At 34.4% G+C, this 20,842-nt stretch overlaps 1 protein-coding gene across 3 annotated transcripts; it reads left to right on the top strand.

The window, feature by feature from the left end:
• Nucleotides 1-16,421: 16,421 nt before the first annotated feature.
• On the top strand, nt 16,422-20,335 carry LOC115952805 (FT-interacting protein 3). 3 transcript variants are annotated; one of them, XM_031070087.1, is made up of 3 exons: nt 16,422-16,676; nt 17,184-17,233; nt 17,834-20,335. In XM_031070087.1, the coding sequence occupies exon 3, from the start codon at nt 17,834-17,836 to the stop codon at nt 20,045-20,047; it is 2,214 nt and encodes a 737-aa protein (XP_030925947.1). In that variant the 5' UTR covers nt 16,422-16,676; nt 17,184-17,233; the 3' UTR covers nt 20,048-20,335. The 3 variants fall into 3 exon arrangements, with proteins under 3 accessions (XP_030925947.1, XP_030925946.1, XP_030925945.1); XM_031070086.1 differs by having other exon boundaries at nt 16,427-16,676; nt 17,673-20,335; XM_031070085.1 differs by lacking the exon at nt 17,184-17,233 and having other exon boundaries at nt 16,427-16,676; nt 17,673-20,335.
• Nucleotides 20,336-20,842: the final 507 nt, after the last annotated feature.

Here is a 20,842-nt window from a genome sequence, read left to right as displayed (position 1 = left end):
TAAAATACACATCAACTTTCAATGACAAAGTAGCTAAAGTTGTTTTAGAAAATGCTCCATGGAATGCCAAATATACATCACCCAAAATTAAAAGGAGATCTTGCATATTCTTGCTAGTAAAGTGCAAAATGCTATTCGTAAAGAAATTGGGAATGCAAAATTTTGCATTCTAGTTGATGAAGCTCGGGATGACTCGAAGAGAGAGCAAATGACCATTATTTTGTGGTTTGTTGATAAAGAAGGTTTCATTAATGAATATTTCTTTCATGTTGTATACGATACAGATATTACTGCATTGATCTTAAAGAAAAAGATATTTGTTGTTATTTCTCTTTACAACCTTCACATTAAAATAATCGAGGTAAAGGATATGATGGAGCTAGTAATATGCATGGTGAATGGAATGGATTACAAGCTTTGTTCCTTAAAAAATTTCTCATATGCTTATTATATACATTGCATGGCTCAAAGGTTGCAATTAGCTCTAGTTATAGCATCTAGAGAAGCAAAAGTTGTTCATTAATTCTTTGACTAATATTATTAATATTGTGGTTGGTTCTAGTAAGCGTAATGATGGATTACAATATGCTCAAACGGAACTAGTTGAGAATATGATCGCTTCTAATGAAATTAAGACAAGAAGAGGAGTAAACCAAATTGGTACTTTGCAACGAGCTAAAGAAACTAGATGGAAATCTTATTTTCAATCTATTTGTAGTTTGATAAAAATGATTGATGCACTTGCAAATTTATCAACACTATCTATGAGAAAGGGGCTAACTATAAACAACACGGTGATGTTGAGGGAGCCTATCATGTATTAATATCATTTGAGTTTATTTTAATCTTGCATTAAATGAAAGATATAATGAGAATTATTAATATCCTTTATCAAACTTTACAACAACATTCTCATGACCTTTAAAATGCCATGTATTTAGTTTCAACCCCAAAATCACTTATTCATAAGTTGGGAAATAATGGATGGGAGCCTTTACTTGCTAGTGTTATATCATTTTGTGAACAACATGAAATTGATATTCATTATATGAATGCTAGTTGTGGGCACAAGCACCCGCACCACACTTCCTTTTAGGTGAATACGCCTTGGCCTAGGATGGACCATGGTAAAGGGGTGTAAATGGAGTTGCCACCTAATTTAGGTCTAGGAATTATAAATATAGCGTCCTTCGTGGAAGGACTGATTTTTACTAGAACACGTGTTCGGAGTTTACGTATGGGAATGGAAATGTGTTAGGCACTCAACCCTACCCAACCTGTAAGTCAGCTTCCACTCATTGTGTTCCAAATCTTAATATCATTAAAGGCATATTTAATATGTTACTCTAACTCACACACACTCTAACATGCATCTAAAAGCAAACAAACATGGCATAATCATCTCAAGCCTAGCATTCATTTATCATGGCATTAAGTATATATTACCAAGGGCAGAAACATCACAAGGTAAATCTAGATAACATATCTAAACATTAAAAATCATGGGACTCAACCAAACATATTCATGTTCATCAACTATATCATACTCATTTTTGAAATTAAATGCATATTCATGTGATTATGCATGACCAGGGGCAGAGCCACTTAGCTCCATGGCCCCCCAAAAATTTTCAAATTTCCATTAAACTATGTAAAAAAATTACATTGGCCCCCCCAATATTTAAGCTTCGGCCCCCCCATATTTTTGTCAAAAATTTTTCTAGAGTTCTAGACTTATAATCCAATACAACTTCAAGCCCCACCAGAAAACTTGGCCTACTTCCAACCCCACTAGCCAGCCCCAATTCCCTAAGCAAACAACTGAAACAAGTTATTCTTTTCTAAACCATAACACTTTCAGCCCAGCCTAAACCAAAGTCTAAAATACCTAATTAAACACAAACAAAAGGCATTCAATCCTCATCGTCTGAACAATCTAAAATAGAGAACAAATGAACAATCTTCATTCACGCTTATCATGCCTCACCTCAAGCCTCTACTTTGCCTTACGCCCTTTTGCCCCTACTTAGTTTTTTACCTTCTTGCTTTTTAGTTCACACCTCTGCCTAAGTCAGCCTGACTGCCTCACAGCCTCAGAAAACCCCGCTAGCTCACCGTGACGCCGCTGCCTCTACCAGCTCACCGGGACGCCGCTGCCTCCTCAAGGTATCTCATTCATTCTTTACTTGACTTCTCTCCCTTCTTCTCTACTACTGAAGTGCTGAAGCTGAACTAAATACTGATACAGTGATACTTGAATAGAAATATGAAAATATTAAATATGAAATATGTGCATGTCAGTATATGATTAAAGTGGTTTCCCTTTGCTGGCAATTTATACTTTGTCTTTTGTCTTTTGTCTTTTGTCTTTTTGTGTTTGTTGTTACTTGTTATTGTATTCTTTATTATTTGCATTGATTCTGAGACTTATACCACTAAGACCAGCGACCAGCCTTTTCCCTTTTGGCTTTTGTTTTGTGTTGTTTGTCTAATTGTCTTGTGACTCTTGTCCCTTGAGTAGGGGCCGAGTGGGGCTTTCCGACCTGCATTGTCATTGTGTAAGTAAATTAAAAAAAAAAAAAAAAAAAAAAAAAAAAAGATCTATGGAAGGAAATTGGAGTAGTGGACCGTGAGTCAGAGTCTAGGTATTTGGTTTATGTTGTTTGTTTATGCTTTTGAGTGATTTGTTTATTTAGTATTTTTATCCTAAAAGGTCATTAGTCATTACTTAACTACAAGTGTATTTGTTTATTTAGTTGAATTGATTTTTTTTTTTTTTTTTTTTTTTTTTGGGATTGATATTAGGTCTCAAACAATGAGCACAAACAACAAACAATTGATGCATTCTTCAAGAAAAAAGATATTAGTCATTCAGAACTTAGGACTTCTGTAGAAACAAATGTTGATACTTCAATGCCCAATGAGCGTCTCTCCAAATGTTCAAGAATTGAATCTAATGGGATAGACCGTGATCTAGGATCACATAAACAAATATATGAATTCCCTGTTAATGAACAAGATGAAAATCGACGTGCTTATCTCATAGCTAGTCCATATCAACCTAGAGACATAAAGTATCCATACAAAGGACCGAAAAATCATCGCCGTAGTTTTCAATCTTTGTGGTTTGATTCACATTCAAATTGATTAGAATACTCACCTTCAACAGATTCAATCTATTGTCTACGTTGCTACCTTTTTCGTAAGAAACCAACAGGCCGTCCTGGATCAGATGCATTCACTAAAAAAGGTTTTAATAATTGGAAAAAGGTGAAGGATGGGATGAATTGTTCTTTAGTTGGTCATGGGGGGAAAGAACCTAATACACCACATAAAGTTGCTGAGAAATGTTGTGAGGATCTATTGAATTATTTAGGACATATTGACAAACTAGTTGAGAAATGAACATCAAAAGAAATGGAGAATAATCGATTGCGGCTCAAGACCTTAATAGAGTGTGCTTGATGGCTAGCATTCCAAGCTTGTGCTTTTAGAGGTCATGATGAAAGTCTTGATTCAAAAAATCGAGGTAACTTTATTGAATTGATAAAACACACATCCACTTTCAATGAAAATGTAGCTAGAGTTGCCTTGGAAAATGCTTCACGTAATGCCAAAATATATGTCACCCACAATTCAAAAGGAGATTTTGCATATTCTAGCTAGTAAAGTGTGAAATGCTATTCGTGAATAAATTGGGGATGCAAAATTTTGCATTCTAGTTGATGAGGCTCGAGATGAGTCGAAGAGAGAGCAAATGGCCATCATTTTGAGGTTTGTTGATAAAGAAGGTTTCATTAGGGGGCGTTTCTTTCATGTTGTGCATCTTAGAGACACTACTGCATTAACTTCAAAGAATGAGATATATGCTGTCCTTTCTCATTACAACCTCCACATTGAAAATATTCAAGGTCAAGGATATGATGGGGCTAGTAACATGCGTGGTGAATGGAATGGATTATAAGCTCTTTTTCTTAATGATTGTCCATATGCTTATTATGTGCATTGCATGGCTCATAGGTTGCAATTAGCTCTAGTAACAGCATCAAGCCATCAGTTCTTTAATCATTTGGTTAATATTATCAATATTGTTGTTGGTTCTAGTAAGCGTAATGATGAATTACAACATGCTCAAGCAGAACAAGTTGAGAATATGATTGCTTCTAATGAAATTGAGACTAGAAGAGGTGCAAACCAGATTGGTACTTTGCAACAAGCTGGAGATACTAGGTGGGGATCTCATTTTCAATCTATTTGTAGTTTGATTAAAATGTTTGATGCTACTTGCAAAGTTATCGACACTATTTATGAGGAAGGGGCTAACTATAAACAATGCGGTGATGCTGAGGGAGCTTATCAGGTATTAACATCATTTGAATTTATTTTAATCTTGCATTTGATGAAAGAGATGATGAGATTTACTAATATGCTTTGTCAAGTTTTGCAACAACATTCTCAAGATCTTTTAAATGCCATGCATTTAGTTTCAACTACAAAATCACTTATTCAAAAGTTGAGAGATGATGGATGGGAGCCTTTACTTGCTAGAGTTATATCATTTTGTGAGCAACATGAAATTGATATTCCTGATATGAATGCTCGTTACACTAAAGCTTGAGGTAGATATCATCGTCAAGATGAAGATTTAACAATGGAACATCATTTTTGAATTGGCATATTTATAGTTGCAATAGACTTTTAATTGCAAGAATTGAAAAGTAGATTTTGTGAGCTAACAACGAAAATTGTCATTCTTAGTTCAGCTTTAAATCCCAAGGATACTTTTAGATTATTCAAAATTATTGATATTTGCAATTTGGTTAAGAAATATTATCCTTAAGATTTCACTGAACAAGAATAAGAACAAGAACTTTTGGAGTCTCAATTGCAACATTATGAGCTTGATGTGATAAAACATCCAGATTTTCAAAATATGAGTACAATTTTCGAGCTATGTAGGGGATTAAAAATTTCAGGAAAGTCTAAAATCTATTTTTGATTGATAGACTTATTCATCTTGTGTTAACCCTTCCAATTTCTACAGCAACTACAGAATGAGCTTTCTCAGCTATGAAATTGTTGAAAAAAAGACTTCGCAATAGAATGGAGGATGAGCTTTTGGCAGATAATATGATAGATTATATAGAGAAAGAAATTGTAGGGAATTTCACTATAGAGATGATAATGGATGAATTTTATTCCATGAAAAATCGTCGTCAAGCATGATTTGATGTGAATGTTCTTTTTTGTATGTCTATATTGAACTAGAAAATTTTTCATGTTTATTAATGTTCAAGTATATGATGATATATGAAAGTTGATAATTTTGTATCCAATAGACTTAAAAATTATATTTAGTATATCTCTATTATAACTTGGCCCCTCCAAGTATTTATTCCTGACTACGTCCCTGTGCATGACTTGGCTCATTATATCACAACATCTATGCATCAATGCATGTTCATTGGTATATACATGTTCATGGTATTCAAACAATCTAAAACCCTAATAATCATCAAAGAGATAAAACAAACAAAGAAAAACCAAAACAAAGAAACAGAGACCTAAAAAAGGTAAACTAAGTTAAACAGAGACTAAAACACATAAAGAAAACAAAAGAAGAACAAACAAAAAAGAATTAGGGTTTCTAGGCACAAATGTGCGTGCACATACATAGATCATGCATGAATAGCCTAATTGTATGCGTACATACATCACGAGCATGCACATAGCATGCACACGCATACACTCCTAGAACACAAAACCCAGCAAACAGAAAGAAAACTACCAAACCAAAGAGCAAACAACCTAACATGCTTTATAACATGAACAAAAAATAAACCTAGACTATATAGGTATGTTATAAACACATAAACACATAGATATGCACAAGAAAACAAAGAAAAGTGAAGAGGCAAAGTTAGAACCTTTACCTTAACACTAGAACTCTTTAGAGCTTGATTTTAATTGTTCCCCCCAATCAATCTATTCACAACCAAATCAACATGGGTTAGCAAACTTTAGAACTCAAAGATCAAGACTAGAAAAAATTTCAACCAAACAAAACTTGGCTTGGGGAGGTTTTGTGAAAAACTCCCCATTTGATTCACTATTTTCTAGTCAATCTTATGTGTTTTTCCACCGTTTTCATCCTTTCTTGAAAAAGTGCTTTTTGTGGCTTTATATAGTTCAAAAATAGGGGTCTGGGGCGGCTCCCAAACGATGTAGGATTCGTTCCAAATCAACTTTAATGCAGAAAAGTTTTCCTCACATAGTTTCTGGAACCCTAGTTGTGTATGCAAGCCCATGCATGCAATAAGCATGCGTAAACATGGCTTGAGTGTGCGTACGCATACGCGTGTATGCGTGCGCACACTTAGAGTTTCCCACAACTTTTCTTTTCCAAAAATAAGTTATATTTTTCACAAATATTTTCCTCAAGTCAATTTTCATCTAATTGGGCCCTAAACCAACCTTGGGCTTTAAAGTACTACCATCATTGGGGAACGAGGGTCCGAGTTGTAAGGGGTACAAAATGTAGTGTCTACACTAATTACACTAAAACTCGAGGTAGATACCATTGTTAAGATGAAGATTTAATAATAGAATATCATTTTTAAATTGGCATATTTACAGTTGCGATAAACTTTTAATTGCAAGAATTGAAAAGTAGATTTTGTGAGCTAACAACAGAACTTGTCATTCTTAGTTAAGCTTTAAATCCCAAAAATGCGTTTAGATTATTCAACATTGTTGATATATGCAATTTGGTTCAAAAATATTATCCTTAAGATTTCACTGAGCAAGAACAAAACCATTTAAAGTTTCAATTGCAACAATATGACCTTGATTTGATAAAACATCTAGATTGTTTGAAGTTAAGCATGATTTGATGTCAATTGTTCTTTTTTGGATATTTTTGTATATGTTTACAATGAACTAGATAGTTTTTGTATGTTCATTAATGTTAATGAAAATGATAATATATCAAAGTTGATAATTATGAATTATATTTATTATATCACAAGTACAAATCAACCCCCTAGTGATAATTCCTAGCTAGCGCCTGTGTATAAGAAAACAAAATATAAAAAAAGTAAAAACCTAAAGAAAAAAAGAAAGAAAGAACGTACTTGTACAGTTACATACAACAAAAACAAAACAAAAATGTCATGGTGAAAAAACTGAGAGTGAAAAGTGGAGAAGAAAAGCTGATAGTCTATTGGTACTAGGTTGAATACGCAAACAAAAAGGAAGATATAACATAGATTATTTATAAAAAAGAAAAAAGAAGACAACATAAAATAAGAAAAGTGAAGATAAAGATGAGAAGAAATTCAGAAGTGAGAAGTGTAGAAATCGAAGAGTTAGAAACTAAAAGTCGTGTGGCTAAGAAAATACAAAATAAAAGGGAAAGGAAGTGGTGGTATGAAACTAAAATATCGAAAAAGATGCAAAGAAAGAAGTGGGGTGTAGGTAGGGATATTTAATGAAGTGTCATGTTTCACTTTTCCATTGGTTGATAGACTTTTTAAATGTTTTTTCCATGCAATGTGTGTTGTCCTTATGGTGCCATGTTCTTTTTTTTTTTTTTTTTTTTTTTTTTTTTTTTTTTTTTTTTTTTTTTTTATTGAAACAAACATACTGTTAAACATACACTTATTGTGCCACGTTGATTGCATGCCAGACAAGTTGTATTTAACTATTTATATGGTTATACTCTTTGCCCGTTTGAATAAAAAAAAATCATTGGTATTTAAAAAAAAAAAACAAACATTAGCAATTTAGCATTTCATTTCATAAATTTATATATAGTTATAAATAATACATTTAATTGGATTATCTTAGTCAATTTTTTTTTTTTAATTTTTACTAATTTAATATATTTATTTATATTTCAAATAATTATTAAATTAATTACAACGTCATCATGGATCAACCTCAATCCAACCTTCAAAACCTTGAACCTCTTCCTTTAACGATTCATTAAATAGTTTAGGTTTGAAAACCATGACCGTAAAGCTAAAAAATTTAGCATTTGGCACTTCTATAATGAAACATGTTTTTTGGTGTTGGTGTGCTAAATTTAGTAATGAGCACATCCAATGTTAGTTCTCCTAATGGGCTCATTGGCTTGAAAGTATTCTGAAAACGGTCCAAACCTATTTGCAAGCCCTGCCATCCTGCAAGAGTCAACTCCTTCCCTTTTCAATTTGGGCTTTCATGCAAAGCTTGGACTCTATGGTGGAAATAATCTTGGGCTCAACTGACCCAAGTGCTTCATGAAGAACAAGTTTGGGCTTTGGAATTTTCTATTCGTCTTGTTTTTATTTCATGTAGCTTGTCTGTTTACATACCCATGTACAGGGGCCGGCCCAACATAATTTGGGACCTAAGGCAAAAAATTTATGTAGGGCCTTTAACATATAAATATTAATTAAACAAAATTATTTAATACTAATCAAATTAAAGTTAATTTGGTACATTAAATACATAAATAATACCAACTAGACTAATGTTAATTTCATATAGAGAATTGAATATCATAGTTGAATTATAAATATTAATAAAAAGAAATAAAAATATATTGTGATTGAAAAAGATATTTTATTTTGAATATAAGACGATACATAGTTAAATAAAGTTGTAATCTAATTTTTAATTTTATATTTTGATTTTAAGAGAGAGAGATAGATATTATTTGGTGTATTGTTTTGTAGGATATTAATTTACAAAAATCAAAGTCTCAAACTATTATTAATTTATAATTGATGATTTAACACATTTGCAACATCTTTTTGAAATATTTTAGGGTTTCAATTGAGTTAAGATTCTATTGGTCTCGTACTTTGAGAGTCTTAATAGAAATGAAAAAGAAAAATGCGCTAATTAAAAGTACTATAAAATGTTCAAAATATAATGTGATATTGTCTCTCATTGATAAATTTCGTCATTTTAACTAATGAATGTTTATATCATATTTTTTGTGATTAATAACATGACAATTTGTAAGCCAATAGTAAAATTTGTATATCACTAATAAGTAAATAAAATGTATAACCTTTAGAAAATATATATGATTTTATAAAAATTTGGACCTTTAACTATAAAAAGTGGGGCCTTTTTTTCCTAAGGAATTTTTTTTTTTGGTGGGGTCTTAGGCCTAGGCCTTGAGCCGGCCCTGCCATGTAGTTTCAGACTTAATCAATTATTTACCCGACATTTTACTCTTGCATAGAATAGAAGCAGAAGGTAAAACCGTTCCATCCGGTCTAGAATTGTTGAACCTCTAGTAGTTTTTTAAGCCAATGCAAATACAACTCCTTTTTGCAAATTTTTTATTTTTAAAATAAAATATTTGGGTTATGTTAGTTAGGTCTAAATTTTTTCAAAACTAATCAACTTTGTTCCTAATTACCTTGGAAGAGAAGAAAAATGAATACTAATTTAAGGTCTAAGTTCGGTTTAAAAACTAAGTTAACCAGTTTTGAAAAATTGTAAAGCGGACTGACATTAAGCCAAGCCTTAACAATATTAACACTATATTACTTTTATTTTTTATTTTAGTATTAATTTTTATAATACATTAAGTCCATTTAGTTGGCAATAATATTTTCCCAAAATAAATTTAAGAGATATTTTAAAGATGGACCAGCAAACCAAACCTGCCAAATGAGAGAACTCTCACTTTCAGTTGAGACAAAAGTCTCAACTCTTGGCCTTATGGGAAACACAGTGCCCTCTGCAAGGTCGGCTAAGCCCATGGCTGTTGCGAGGACTGAGAAGCCAAACATGGGCGAGCCATTATAAGCGCAGCTGTAGCGTACAATAGCTGGTCTCCAACGAAAGCAAAGAATATCTGACCACGAATGACACCTGCAAAAGACAAGGCCCATTGCAAAGTCCTTTCGTCCTTGTACGTAAAGAGGGCTTCCATCCCTCATGGCCTCATACAGTTTCCATGTTTCTTATCTCAAACAAAGACACGCGGAGTTCACATTCCTTTTTAGATTTGCCATCACGTGGTTTACACAGGTGTCAGGCAAAGGAATGCATGTGCATGTTTCGAGCGAGAGAGTATCGATGTACTACAAGAAGAAAAAAATTACGGGATTTATGAAAAGGCGTCCCTGTTTCACGATGCCCATTTTGATTTTTTGCAGGTCTCTCCTTTTCATATTTTTATATAATCCCATAAAAAAAGACGATGGTTCTGAGAAAATAAACACATGTAAATGTAAATGACGGAAATATACTTTTGTTCATTATATTTTAGGTAATTTTTATTTTTATTTTTAAATTAATTATGTATCTACCCTAGTTCTTGAAAAAGAAAACCGTTTTCGTTTTTGTCCTTACTGTTAATTTACTAACAGAAAATTCATACGTGGCATGTTCGATACTAACGTAATTAATAAAATAATGTTAAAAAATTTTAGTTGGCGATTAAAAAAATGCCTCATCAGCATTTAAATAAAAAAAAAAAAAAAAACCCACACTAGAAAAACAATTAAAATTTTAAAATTTTAATTTTTTTAAAAATCAAATCAAATCAAATAATTAATTTAATTTCTTTTTCTTTTCATTATATTTTTGGAGGAACATGTTCTTCCCATAACATGACTGGTTCCTGTTCTTGAAACCTAGCAAATCCATCAAAACAAAAGATTAAAACAATGAAAACAAAAGCCACCAATCTGAGATTAAATTGATCAAACTCATATGAAAAAAAAATCAAAACTGATCAACCGATCAAACCCATATGAAACCAAAACCAAATCAAACCGATCAAACCTATATGAAACCAAAACCAAATCACACATAAATTTCATACCACTTTCCCTAAATATATATATATATATATATATATATATACACACCACAGAAAAAAAAAAAAAAAAAAAAAAAAATCCAATGTTAACTTCTTTTTCTTTGCTCTTTCTACGTGTAGACCAACTGTTAAAGCGTTAATTGATTATTGTTTAACGTTTATTGACTTTTGGCTTTTTAAAGATGATCTAGTTTGCTGAAAACATCATTACTTATTGGGAATTACAAAAAATATTCATAATTTTTTTATTTAAATTAAATAACAAAAAATGGTTTTTAAATTATTTTTAATTAGAGCCATGGCCAAATATGGAAATATTGATTAGTTTTTTACAAAATATTTTCAGTTGAAACAAATTCTGCATAAATTCTTATGAAAACCAAGTTAAGAACTCGTACCAAAATTTCAAAAACCATGTTTCAAATGAAATGACTTGTTTGACCCTTTCACATTGCCCATTGATTGGTAATAGAATATATATTCACACACCTACTGCAAGAGGAAATAAATATATATACATATAGATGTCCAAAATACATTCTATTGTCTTTTTTTTTTAATAAAACTATAATTACAATGAAATGATTTGAAACTTGCATGTTTATTTTGAAAAGACCAAAATATATCTTCTGAGTTAATCCTATTGTTAATCCTATACTAAAAGGAAGCATGCTAACTTGTTTAACTTCTTCTTCTTTCTTTGTTTATTTATATTTTTCTTATGAAGATATGAATGTGAAAACTTGTCTTACTTGAGCTATGTAAATGGTTTTAAAATGAGGTTGCTCGTTACTCTCTCTCTCACACACACACATATATGTGTGTAAGTATGTTTTTTGTGTGGATAATTCATTTAATACAACTATAAAAAGGAAATTTAAATCCTAGACGTTTCAATTTGATATGCCCAATTCATCTAGCATGATTAATATTTATTTTATACAGTTGACATAGGAATACTACAAGATCAACATATATGATGTAAGAGATATGTTGTATATATCCCCTGAATACTTTCTCCTCTTATAGAAAGGTAAACTAAATATAAAAAAAAGTGATAAAGTTTGAATGGACAGACGCATAAGATTTTCTTATTTTTCTATTTTTTCCTTGATAGAGTAATCGCATCAGATAGTGGAAAATAGAAATAGAGACTAGTTTTACACATTTTACCCCAAAAAACACCCACATTAGTGTTTGCATAAGTTTCTACATATCCAAAAGTGCTATATATATATGCACGGTTACTGTAGCTTTATATATATTATTTAAATATTTTTTCTCTCCCTTTACATTCCCTCTCTTCCCCTGATTCTCTCTCTACCCATAATCTCTACAACTAATCAACGCAACCCAACACTGCCAACCACACATAGACCCAACACCACAACCTAACACTGCCAACAACCACCACCACAACATAGACACATCACAAAATCAACCAAAAATCAAACAAACACACACACAAAATCAACCTGTTGATGCTCACTTTTGACAAAATGCCCAACAGCAGAAGAAACCCAACAATATAGAGAATGTGAGAAAGGGAAAATAGTAAAGGAATAAGAAAACAAGCTCAACAAGTTGAAATGGCAACATTGATGGCTGGAAAGCTCATAAGAATAAAAAGAGGTAAAGAATGAGTAAATGGGCTGAGAAAGCCCAATGAATGAAGTAGTAAACTTATGGGAATAATAAGAGGTAAAAAAGAAGTAAATGGGCTAGGGAAGCTTGGGAAATGAATTGGTAAACTCATTGAATTGGCTTAAAGGCTAATAAGGCCGAAAAGTAATAAAAGGTAAAGATGTGGTAATTGGGCTAAAGAAGCCTAAAGAATCTAGCAAAAAGCCCATGAGAGTAAAAGAGGTAAAGAAGAAGTAAATGACCTGAGGAAGCCCGAGGAATGAAGTAGTGAAATGGGCTGGCATAGCAGGAATGTTGGCCAACAAAGCCCAAAAGAGGTAAAGATGTGGAAAATGGGCCAACAAAGCCCTGAGCAAAAAATTGATGAAGAAGTGGGTTGGCACGACAGAAATATCAGCACACAAGTTCACGGGGTAACATGAAGTAGAAGGGAAGGTAAAGTTCTAGCAAGCACGACAAAGTGATATGGCAGGATCAATAACCAAGAGGCCCACAGACACAAGAGAGGAAAACATGGGCTCTGCAAAAAGATGAAAGCCTTTGCCCAAGCAACGCCTAGTCCAAGAAGGGATAAAAGGTAGGGAACATGAACCTAAAAGCTCACATGTCCTTCACGCTATAAAAGATAAATACCAACCAGTACGTACAACAGAATAAAACAAACACGAAGGTAGTAGAAATGGTGTGAAGGCTAGAAAGAAATAAATTCGGGCGGAGTAGAGCATGCATAAAGGGCCGTGGCACCACCTACTTATACCCAACCAATACATAGAAGGTGGGCCATGGGTCAAGGGTTTTAGAAGGTGTGGTCTAGAGGTGGGGAGAAAGATGATGCCTATTTTGTGGTTTTCGCTCAAACTTCTTTAGGGAGAAATGTCCTGTTGGAATGGCATTTCACCCAAAAGAAGTAAGTGTGGGCTGGGACCACTTGATGCATGCTATAGAGATAGGTGATAGAAAGGCTTAATCCTTATTTAGATTAGTGTAATGAAAAATTGAGAAAGGTAAGAAACAAGACAAGCAATTTTGTTCGGAAATGGAGAGTGGTGCAACCAACACATTTAGAGTAATGGTAGTGGTTGAGTAGCCGGGAGGCCAGTGGGCAGTCTTGGAAGGACATCTATAAGTAGCCAAAAGCAATTGAGGGATAAAAATGGTAAATCCTACCATGGTAGATGGTATAAAAAATGGTAGCTGTGAACAGTAAAAGGGGGACGGAAGAGGTGAAAGGAAGAAGAGGCAGAGAAAGAAAAAAAAAAGAGAGAAAAGTAAAAGAACATACAAAAATCAGAGAGACACAAGTGTTAGGAATAGAGGCATGCATCAATAGATTACCATTTTTTTTTCTCTCTCTTGACAAACCCACTCTCTGAAAGATTGAAGATTGAAGCTTAAACCATTTAGGTCATTTTTCGAAAGTGCGTAATTTCTATGGCAGAAGGCTTCCTTGAGGTTACTCACATTGGGGATTGGTTTCCTTCTTGGACTCGCTTCTGTTGAGAAGCTAAGCCTACCTTTTTAGGCAGACAAGTTTTCTTTTTTGTTATTTACGCTTATTGGACGATAAGTTTACCGTTCAGTCATTAAATTGTTTGTTGTAGCATTAGTTCCGTTTGTTGTATTATTCTGCCATAGCCTTATTAAGCTACTTTCCTTTATTTCGGTGTTAGTATCATTTGTTTAGTATTATAGTTATTTTGTCATACTGTATCCTTGCTATAATATCTGTAACAATTGTTCTTATTGTGGGCACACCGTACACTCAATACCCCTACCAGAATGCGTCTGTGTTGGGATGACTCGACTTGTGCACAAACTGGTTTAAAGTTTATTTCATTTAGGCTAGTCCCAACTTTCTTACCTCAGACCCACGAGTCGCAATGTAACAGGAGAGACCAAAGTCCACCAACACAAAAAGGCCACCACAAAACCAAAAATCAAACACACCCACATATGGACACACCAACAGAGACAGAGAGAGCACTGTTGTGAACATGTGGCTGTGGGTTGGTGCTTAGAAGTCGATTGGAATGAGTCTCCATGCTTGTGGAGGAGATCAGAGTTTTCGGGTCGACTGGAACGAATCTCTATGGATCGGTGCTTGTGAAAGAGAAGGTGTTTGTGGATCGGTGCTTGTGACCAAGTTTCATCCATGGAGGCGACAGTGTCTTCAAGAATGGAGAGATAGAGAGTTTTCAGATGGGTTAAAAGGGAGTTGAGATGAATTATAAAAAAAAGTTAGGAAAATGATTATTTAAATAAAACAGATGGTAGAATAGACAAACTGATGTACTTGTTTTGTAAAAGTGGGTGTATAAAATATAAAAAGTATATATTTTTTGCAAAATTGATAGAAATTTTACATCCATTAATGCAATTGCTCTAACAGTGCTATGTTTAAGTAATACAGAAACCGTCCTGTATAAAAAAACTTGAATTCGGTCCCACTCCAATTCCAAACTTGCTTGACTGAACTTGAAGTATATCAGTAAAGTTTAAATATGATATTGTACTTAGTCAAAATGGAAAAAAAAAAAAAAAAAAAAAAAAAACTTGGAAGTAGTTTAAATATGATAACTTTGCAATTCAATTTTTTGATGCACCACTTTCTCTAACTAAGTTCTTAACAACTGGATTTTTGGCTGAGCCAGTTTAGCAACTTGTTATAAACAACAATTTAAAGAAAATGACATTGTCCTTTTTTTTTTTGAGGAGCAAATGACATTGTACTTTTTTGAACTAACAAGTTATTGAAGAATACCTGACAGAATGTGTTGTTCGTTACTCACCTAACAATTTTTTTTTTTTTTTTTGAGAATCGTTACTCACCTAACATTATTGCAAACGACATCTTAACCAAAAAAATAATTGCAAACGACATGACATTTTCTCGTAATTTTATAAACTAAATTGATAATATAACAAGAAGCCAGCCAGTTGTAAAACTTGGCTATATTTGGTAGACTCAGACCAACCTATCGGTGTGATATCTTACACATGGTGTGGGGAAAGATTTTCGTGAGATAGTCCATGGTAAGACCGACTATACTAATATCATATATATATATATATATATATATATACTTGCCTTTGGTACATTGTATTAAATTTATTGGTGATCGTGGCATATGTTCACTTTTAGTTAGATATCATTATCATAGTTTTAAAAATAAGTATGGTAAAAAAAAAAAAAAGCTTTTATTTTTGGTTTTCAATTTTTACTAAATTTTGGCCAATTTTAGGAGGTTTTATCGGACTAGATTATTGTCCGATTCTCAATTCAACTGATCGATTCGGTTTAATTTTTAAAAACTATGATCATTATTGTAATGGGTTTAGTGCATTAATCCATTGCATTAGAGTCACTAAACCCAAGCTTTGCATATAATAATAATATAAGCCAGCAAATCCTAAAACTTGGCTAAATTGGGTACAGACTCAAACTAATCCATTGAGGGGTATCTCGTTATATACCACACATGTTGTGGGAGAATGATAGCATGTGACTATCTCATACTATAAAACTTATTTATTTTTTTGCTGAATATCTCATACTATAATAATAGAACTCAATCATACCCAAATGGACTAATGAATAGTATAAATCATACCCAAATGGACCAATAAACAATAAACAACATGCAAAAGTGCAGGGGGGGGGGGGGAGATTCTCAAAAAAAAAAAAAAAAAAAAGTGAGGGGGTGGGGTGAAATTGAAATTGCCATGTTCATACGTGGGCAATTACCAGATTCCCAAATGACCTAACACCCACATGGGGAATCCAATGACACATTGAGAAAAGTCCTCCACACCACACCCTCCTCAACATACAAACTAATAGTCCATCGCACGAGCGAATATCCGACCAAAGTCCCTCGCACGCTTGACCCTGGGTCCCCCTTTGTTTCTCTCTCTTTCACACCCACACACTAACGCACAATATAGTATACAGTGTGTCTAAAAAGAGAGTGTAGTAGCTTCTGTGTATATCTCTCACATATTCAGCAGATTCCCCCATCCGCTCCTAAAGCAAAAGCAAAGCCAAACACTCTCTCTTTCTCTCTCTTATCTCTTTTGATTATTTTCATTCCCAACAACCAACAAATATCAACGCCATTTCTTGGTTTGCTTCAACAAGAAGATGAACTCCGATGCAGTAATCGGTGTAGGTTTTCGGTGATTCTCTTCCATCACCGACAAGGTAAATAACCTTAAAACAACCTTTCGGTTCCTTTTGAGTTGTCTTTGTCTCGTAGCTAACCTTATTGCATTAAAACCAGGTTTGGTTGCCGAGAAAGTTTTGAGTAAAATGTAATGTAACCAAACATTTAATGTCGGTGTCGCTTTTGTCTCGGAAAGAAAAAACAACAAAGGAAACGCTAATTAAATAAACTAAAACTTCTGATAGATAAGTTTGATATGGATGTGTCATGTGTGTCGGTTTTTTTTGTTCCCTTTTCTATGTTCTGCATTTAATGAAGAACTCCAGCGGTTGATTTTTTTATTTTTTTTTATTTTTGTTATTTAAAATTAATAAATTAATGTTTTCACATTTATTTTATCCGTATTTTCCTGCGTTTTCTCGGTAACTAAACACGGGATTTGGGAATGTCTGTGTTATCTGGTCACCGATCTAAAAAATTACAGGGTTGATTGTACTATTTGTGGTTTGTGACTCTGTTTGTTTTTTGTTTTTGGTTGTAAACAGTGTTTCAAGCATTTAGATCTGAGGATTTCTCTGATAACAGTTTCCTAAAGGTAAGCTCATTATCTTCGTTTAAATTTTAAAAATTAGTTCCTACTTACTACTAAAAAGATCTAGGGTTCTCAACAACCACTCTGCATTTTGTTTTTTATTTTTATATTGAATATTTAAAATCTGATTTCGTTTCCATTTTTGAAACCTTTGGTTTTCCGAAATGTTCGCTCTTAGCTTATCTGTTAAGTTAGCTATTTTAAAAAAAAATTTCCTACACTTAATAGTCTTCTTAGTATTATTAATTATTATCGAAAAAAAAAAAATTTAATAGTCTTAGGATTGTCCTAGTTTTGAGTTTATGGAATATTAATGTAACTTTTTGTTTAGTTTTTAGTATTGAGTAACGGCTACTTGACTGTGTCTTTTCCGATGCTTTAGAGGCCTTTGAATTAATTCAAAACTAAACTAACATCAAACTCTTCCACTTCAATTTTTCAGTTCTACCCATTACCAGGTGTCTCTGCTTTGTTTGATTCAAAATGATGCCGAGGGGACCTCATCCACAGGAGGAATTTTTGTTGAAGGAGACCAGTCCCCATCTTGGAGGGGGAAGGCACACTGGAGACAAGCACACAAGCACATATGACCTCGTTGAGCAGATGCAGTATCTCTATGTCCGTGTTGTCAAGGCCAGGGACTTGCCTGCAAAAGATGTCACTGGTAGTTGTGACCCTTACGTTGAAGTTAAGCTTGGAAACTACAAGGGTACAACTCGGCATTTTGAGAAGAAGACGAATCCTGAGTGGAACCAGGTGTTCGCTTTCTCGAAAGATCGGCTTCAGGCTTCGACGCTTGAAGTTACTGTGAAGGATAAGGATCTTGTCAAGGATGATTTCATTGGTCGGGTTCAGTTTGATCTGAATGAGGTTCCGAAACGGGTTCCTCCCGATAGTCCATTGGCGCCACAGTGGTATAGGTTGGAGGATAGGAAGTCAGAAAAGGTTAGGGGAGAGCTGATGTTGGCTGTTTGGATGGGTACTCAAGCTGATGAAGCGTTTCCTGAAGCATGGAATTCAGATGCCTCTGGTGTTACCGGTGCTGATGGTCTTGCCAATATTCGTTCAAAGGTATACCTCTCTCCTAAGCTCTGGTATTTGAGGGTCAATGTAATTGAAGCTCAGGACTTGCAACCGAGTGATAAGGGTAGGTTCCCAGATGTGTTTGTGAAGGCTATCCTGGGAAATCAGGCTTTAAGAACCAGAATTTCTCCGAGCAGGAATATTAATCCTCTGTGGAATGAGGATTTAATGTTTGTAGCAGCAGAACCATTTGAGGAGCCCTTGATTTTAAGTGTAGAAGACAGAATTGCACCTAACAAGGAAGAAATTCTTGGGAGATGTGCAATTCCCTTGCAGTATGTTGATAGAAGGTTGGATCACAAACCTGTGAACACCAGATGGTATAATCTTGAGAGGCATGTTATTGTAGAAGGGGATAAGAAGAAGGAAACCAAATTTGCGAGCAGGATTCATATGAGGATCTGCTTGGAAGGTGGTTATCACGTCCTGGATGAATCAACACACTATAGCAGCGACCTTCGGCCAACAGCAAAACAGTTGTGGAAGACTGCCATTGGAATTCTGGAAGTGGGGATTTTAAATGCTCAGGGGCTTATGCCTATGAAGACAAAAGATGGGAGGGGAACGACAGATGCTTATTGTGTGGCAAAATATGGTCAGAAATGGATTCGAACAAGGACGATTATAGATAGCTTTACACCCAAGTGGAATGAGCAATATACTTGGGAGGTGTTTGATCCTTGTACTGTCATTACAATTGGGGTCTTCGATAACTGTCATTTGCATGGAGGAGACAAGGCTACACAGTCAAGAGATGCAAGAATTGGGAAGGTAAGGATTCGCCTTTCCACCCTTGAAACTGATCGGGTTTACACACACTCGTATCCACTTCTAGTTCTACACCCCAATGGGGTGAAAAAGATGGGTGAAATTCATTTGGCTGTAAGGTTCACTTGCTCCTCTTTGCTTAATATGATGCACATGTACTCACATCCGCTTTTGCCAAAAATGCACTATATTCATCCATTAACTGTTAGCCAGCTTGATAGCTTGAGGCACCAGGCAACTATAATTGTATCGATGAGGTTGAGCCGGGCTGAGCCACCGCTGAGGAAAGAGGTGGTGGAGTATATGTTGGATGTGGGCTCCCACATGTGGAGTATGAGAAGGAGCAAAGCAAACTTTTTCAGGATTATGGGAGTTTTGGGTGGGTTAATTGCTGTAGGAAAATGGTTTGATCAGATATGCCACTGGAAAAACCCCATCACAACTGTATTGATTCACATATTGTTTATAATACTGGTCATGTACCCTGAGCTCATCTTACCAACCATATTCCTCTACCTTTTCTTGATTGGGGTCTGGTATTATAGATGGAGGCCAAGGCATCCTCCTCACATGGACACTCGACTTTCTCATGCAGATTCTGCACATCCTGACGAACTTGATGAAGAATTTGATACATTCCCAACTTCCCGGCCTTCCGACATTATAAGGATGAGATATGATCGGTTGAGAAGTATTGCGGGGAGGATTCAAACAGTGGTTGGTGACTTGGCTACTCAAGGGGAGAGGCTGCAATCTTTGTTGAGCTGGCGAGACCCAAGGGCAACAGCTCTGTTTGTGATTTTCTGTCTGGTTGCTGCTATTGTTCTCTATGTTACACCATTCCAAGTTGTGGCCCTTCTCACAGGATTTTATGTGTTGAGACATCCAAGGTTCCGTCATAAGCTTCCCTCTGTACCATTGAATTTCTTCAGGAGGTTGCCAGCAAGAACAGACTGTATGTTATGAGCAAGTCAGTTTTATCTGCAATTGCTTTTGAATGGGAATGATGCTCAGTTCCCACCACCCCCCCCCCCCCCCCCCCCTCTTTCATGTTAAGTTAGCGGAAAAGATGCAGAAACAAATGGAGCTTTCAATGTTTGGCGGCTGATACTAGGCTGTGTGTGTAACCTTCCTATGAAGGTAGTAGATTTTGTGTTATTTAATATTTAATGCCATTTGATACTATTTCTGTTTGAAGCTTGGCTTTATGGTAATCATTGATTGTTAATCTGTAATTTTGTAGGTTGTGAATTACCCTTTGCTGAACCATCTTTATATTTAATCATATCTACTAGATTTTGCTTGATGGGACTTTTGACGTCCAATCCCATATCTTTCAAGATGACATCTTTTTCTCGAAGAACTGATTAAATTATAACATGTTTTCTTATGCATTTGCCTGATTCTTAGTATTAACTAAAAATTGTGAATGTTCTGTCAAAGTTTTGCATATACTTTTGACGTCCAATCCCATATCTTTCAAGATGACATCTTTTTCTCTTAGAACTGATTAAATTATAACGTGTTTTCTTATGCATTTGCCTGATTCTTAGTATTAACTAAAAATTGTGAATGTTCTGTCAAAGTTTTGCATATACTTTTGCATAATGCGATCAATACATGATAATTTCTTCCTAATTCTTTTAAATTTTTTGAATCTTTTGCTAGTTTGGCATCATCCCCTGGATAAATAGATCTAGTACATTTATAATTGGTCATCTGGAATGTTGACAGTGACATGTTAATATATAGTATTAACTA

Source organism: Quercus lobata, chromosome 7, assembly GCF_001633185.2.
Source record: "Quercus lobata isolate SW786 chromosome 7, ValleyOak3.0 Primary Assembly, whole genome shotgun sequence".
Lineage (NCBI taxonomy): Eukaryota > Viridiplantae > Streptophyta > Magnoliopsida > Fagales > Fagaceae > Quercus > Quercus lobata.
This window is presented reverse-complemented; position numbering and strand designations above follow the sequence as displayed.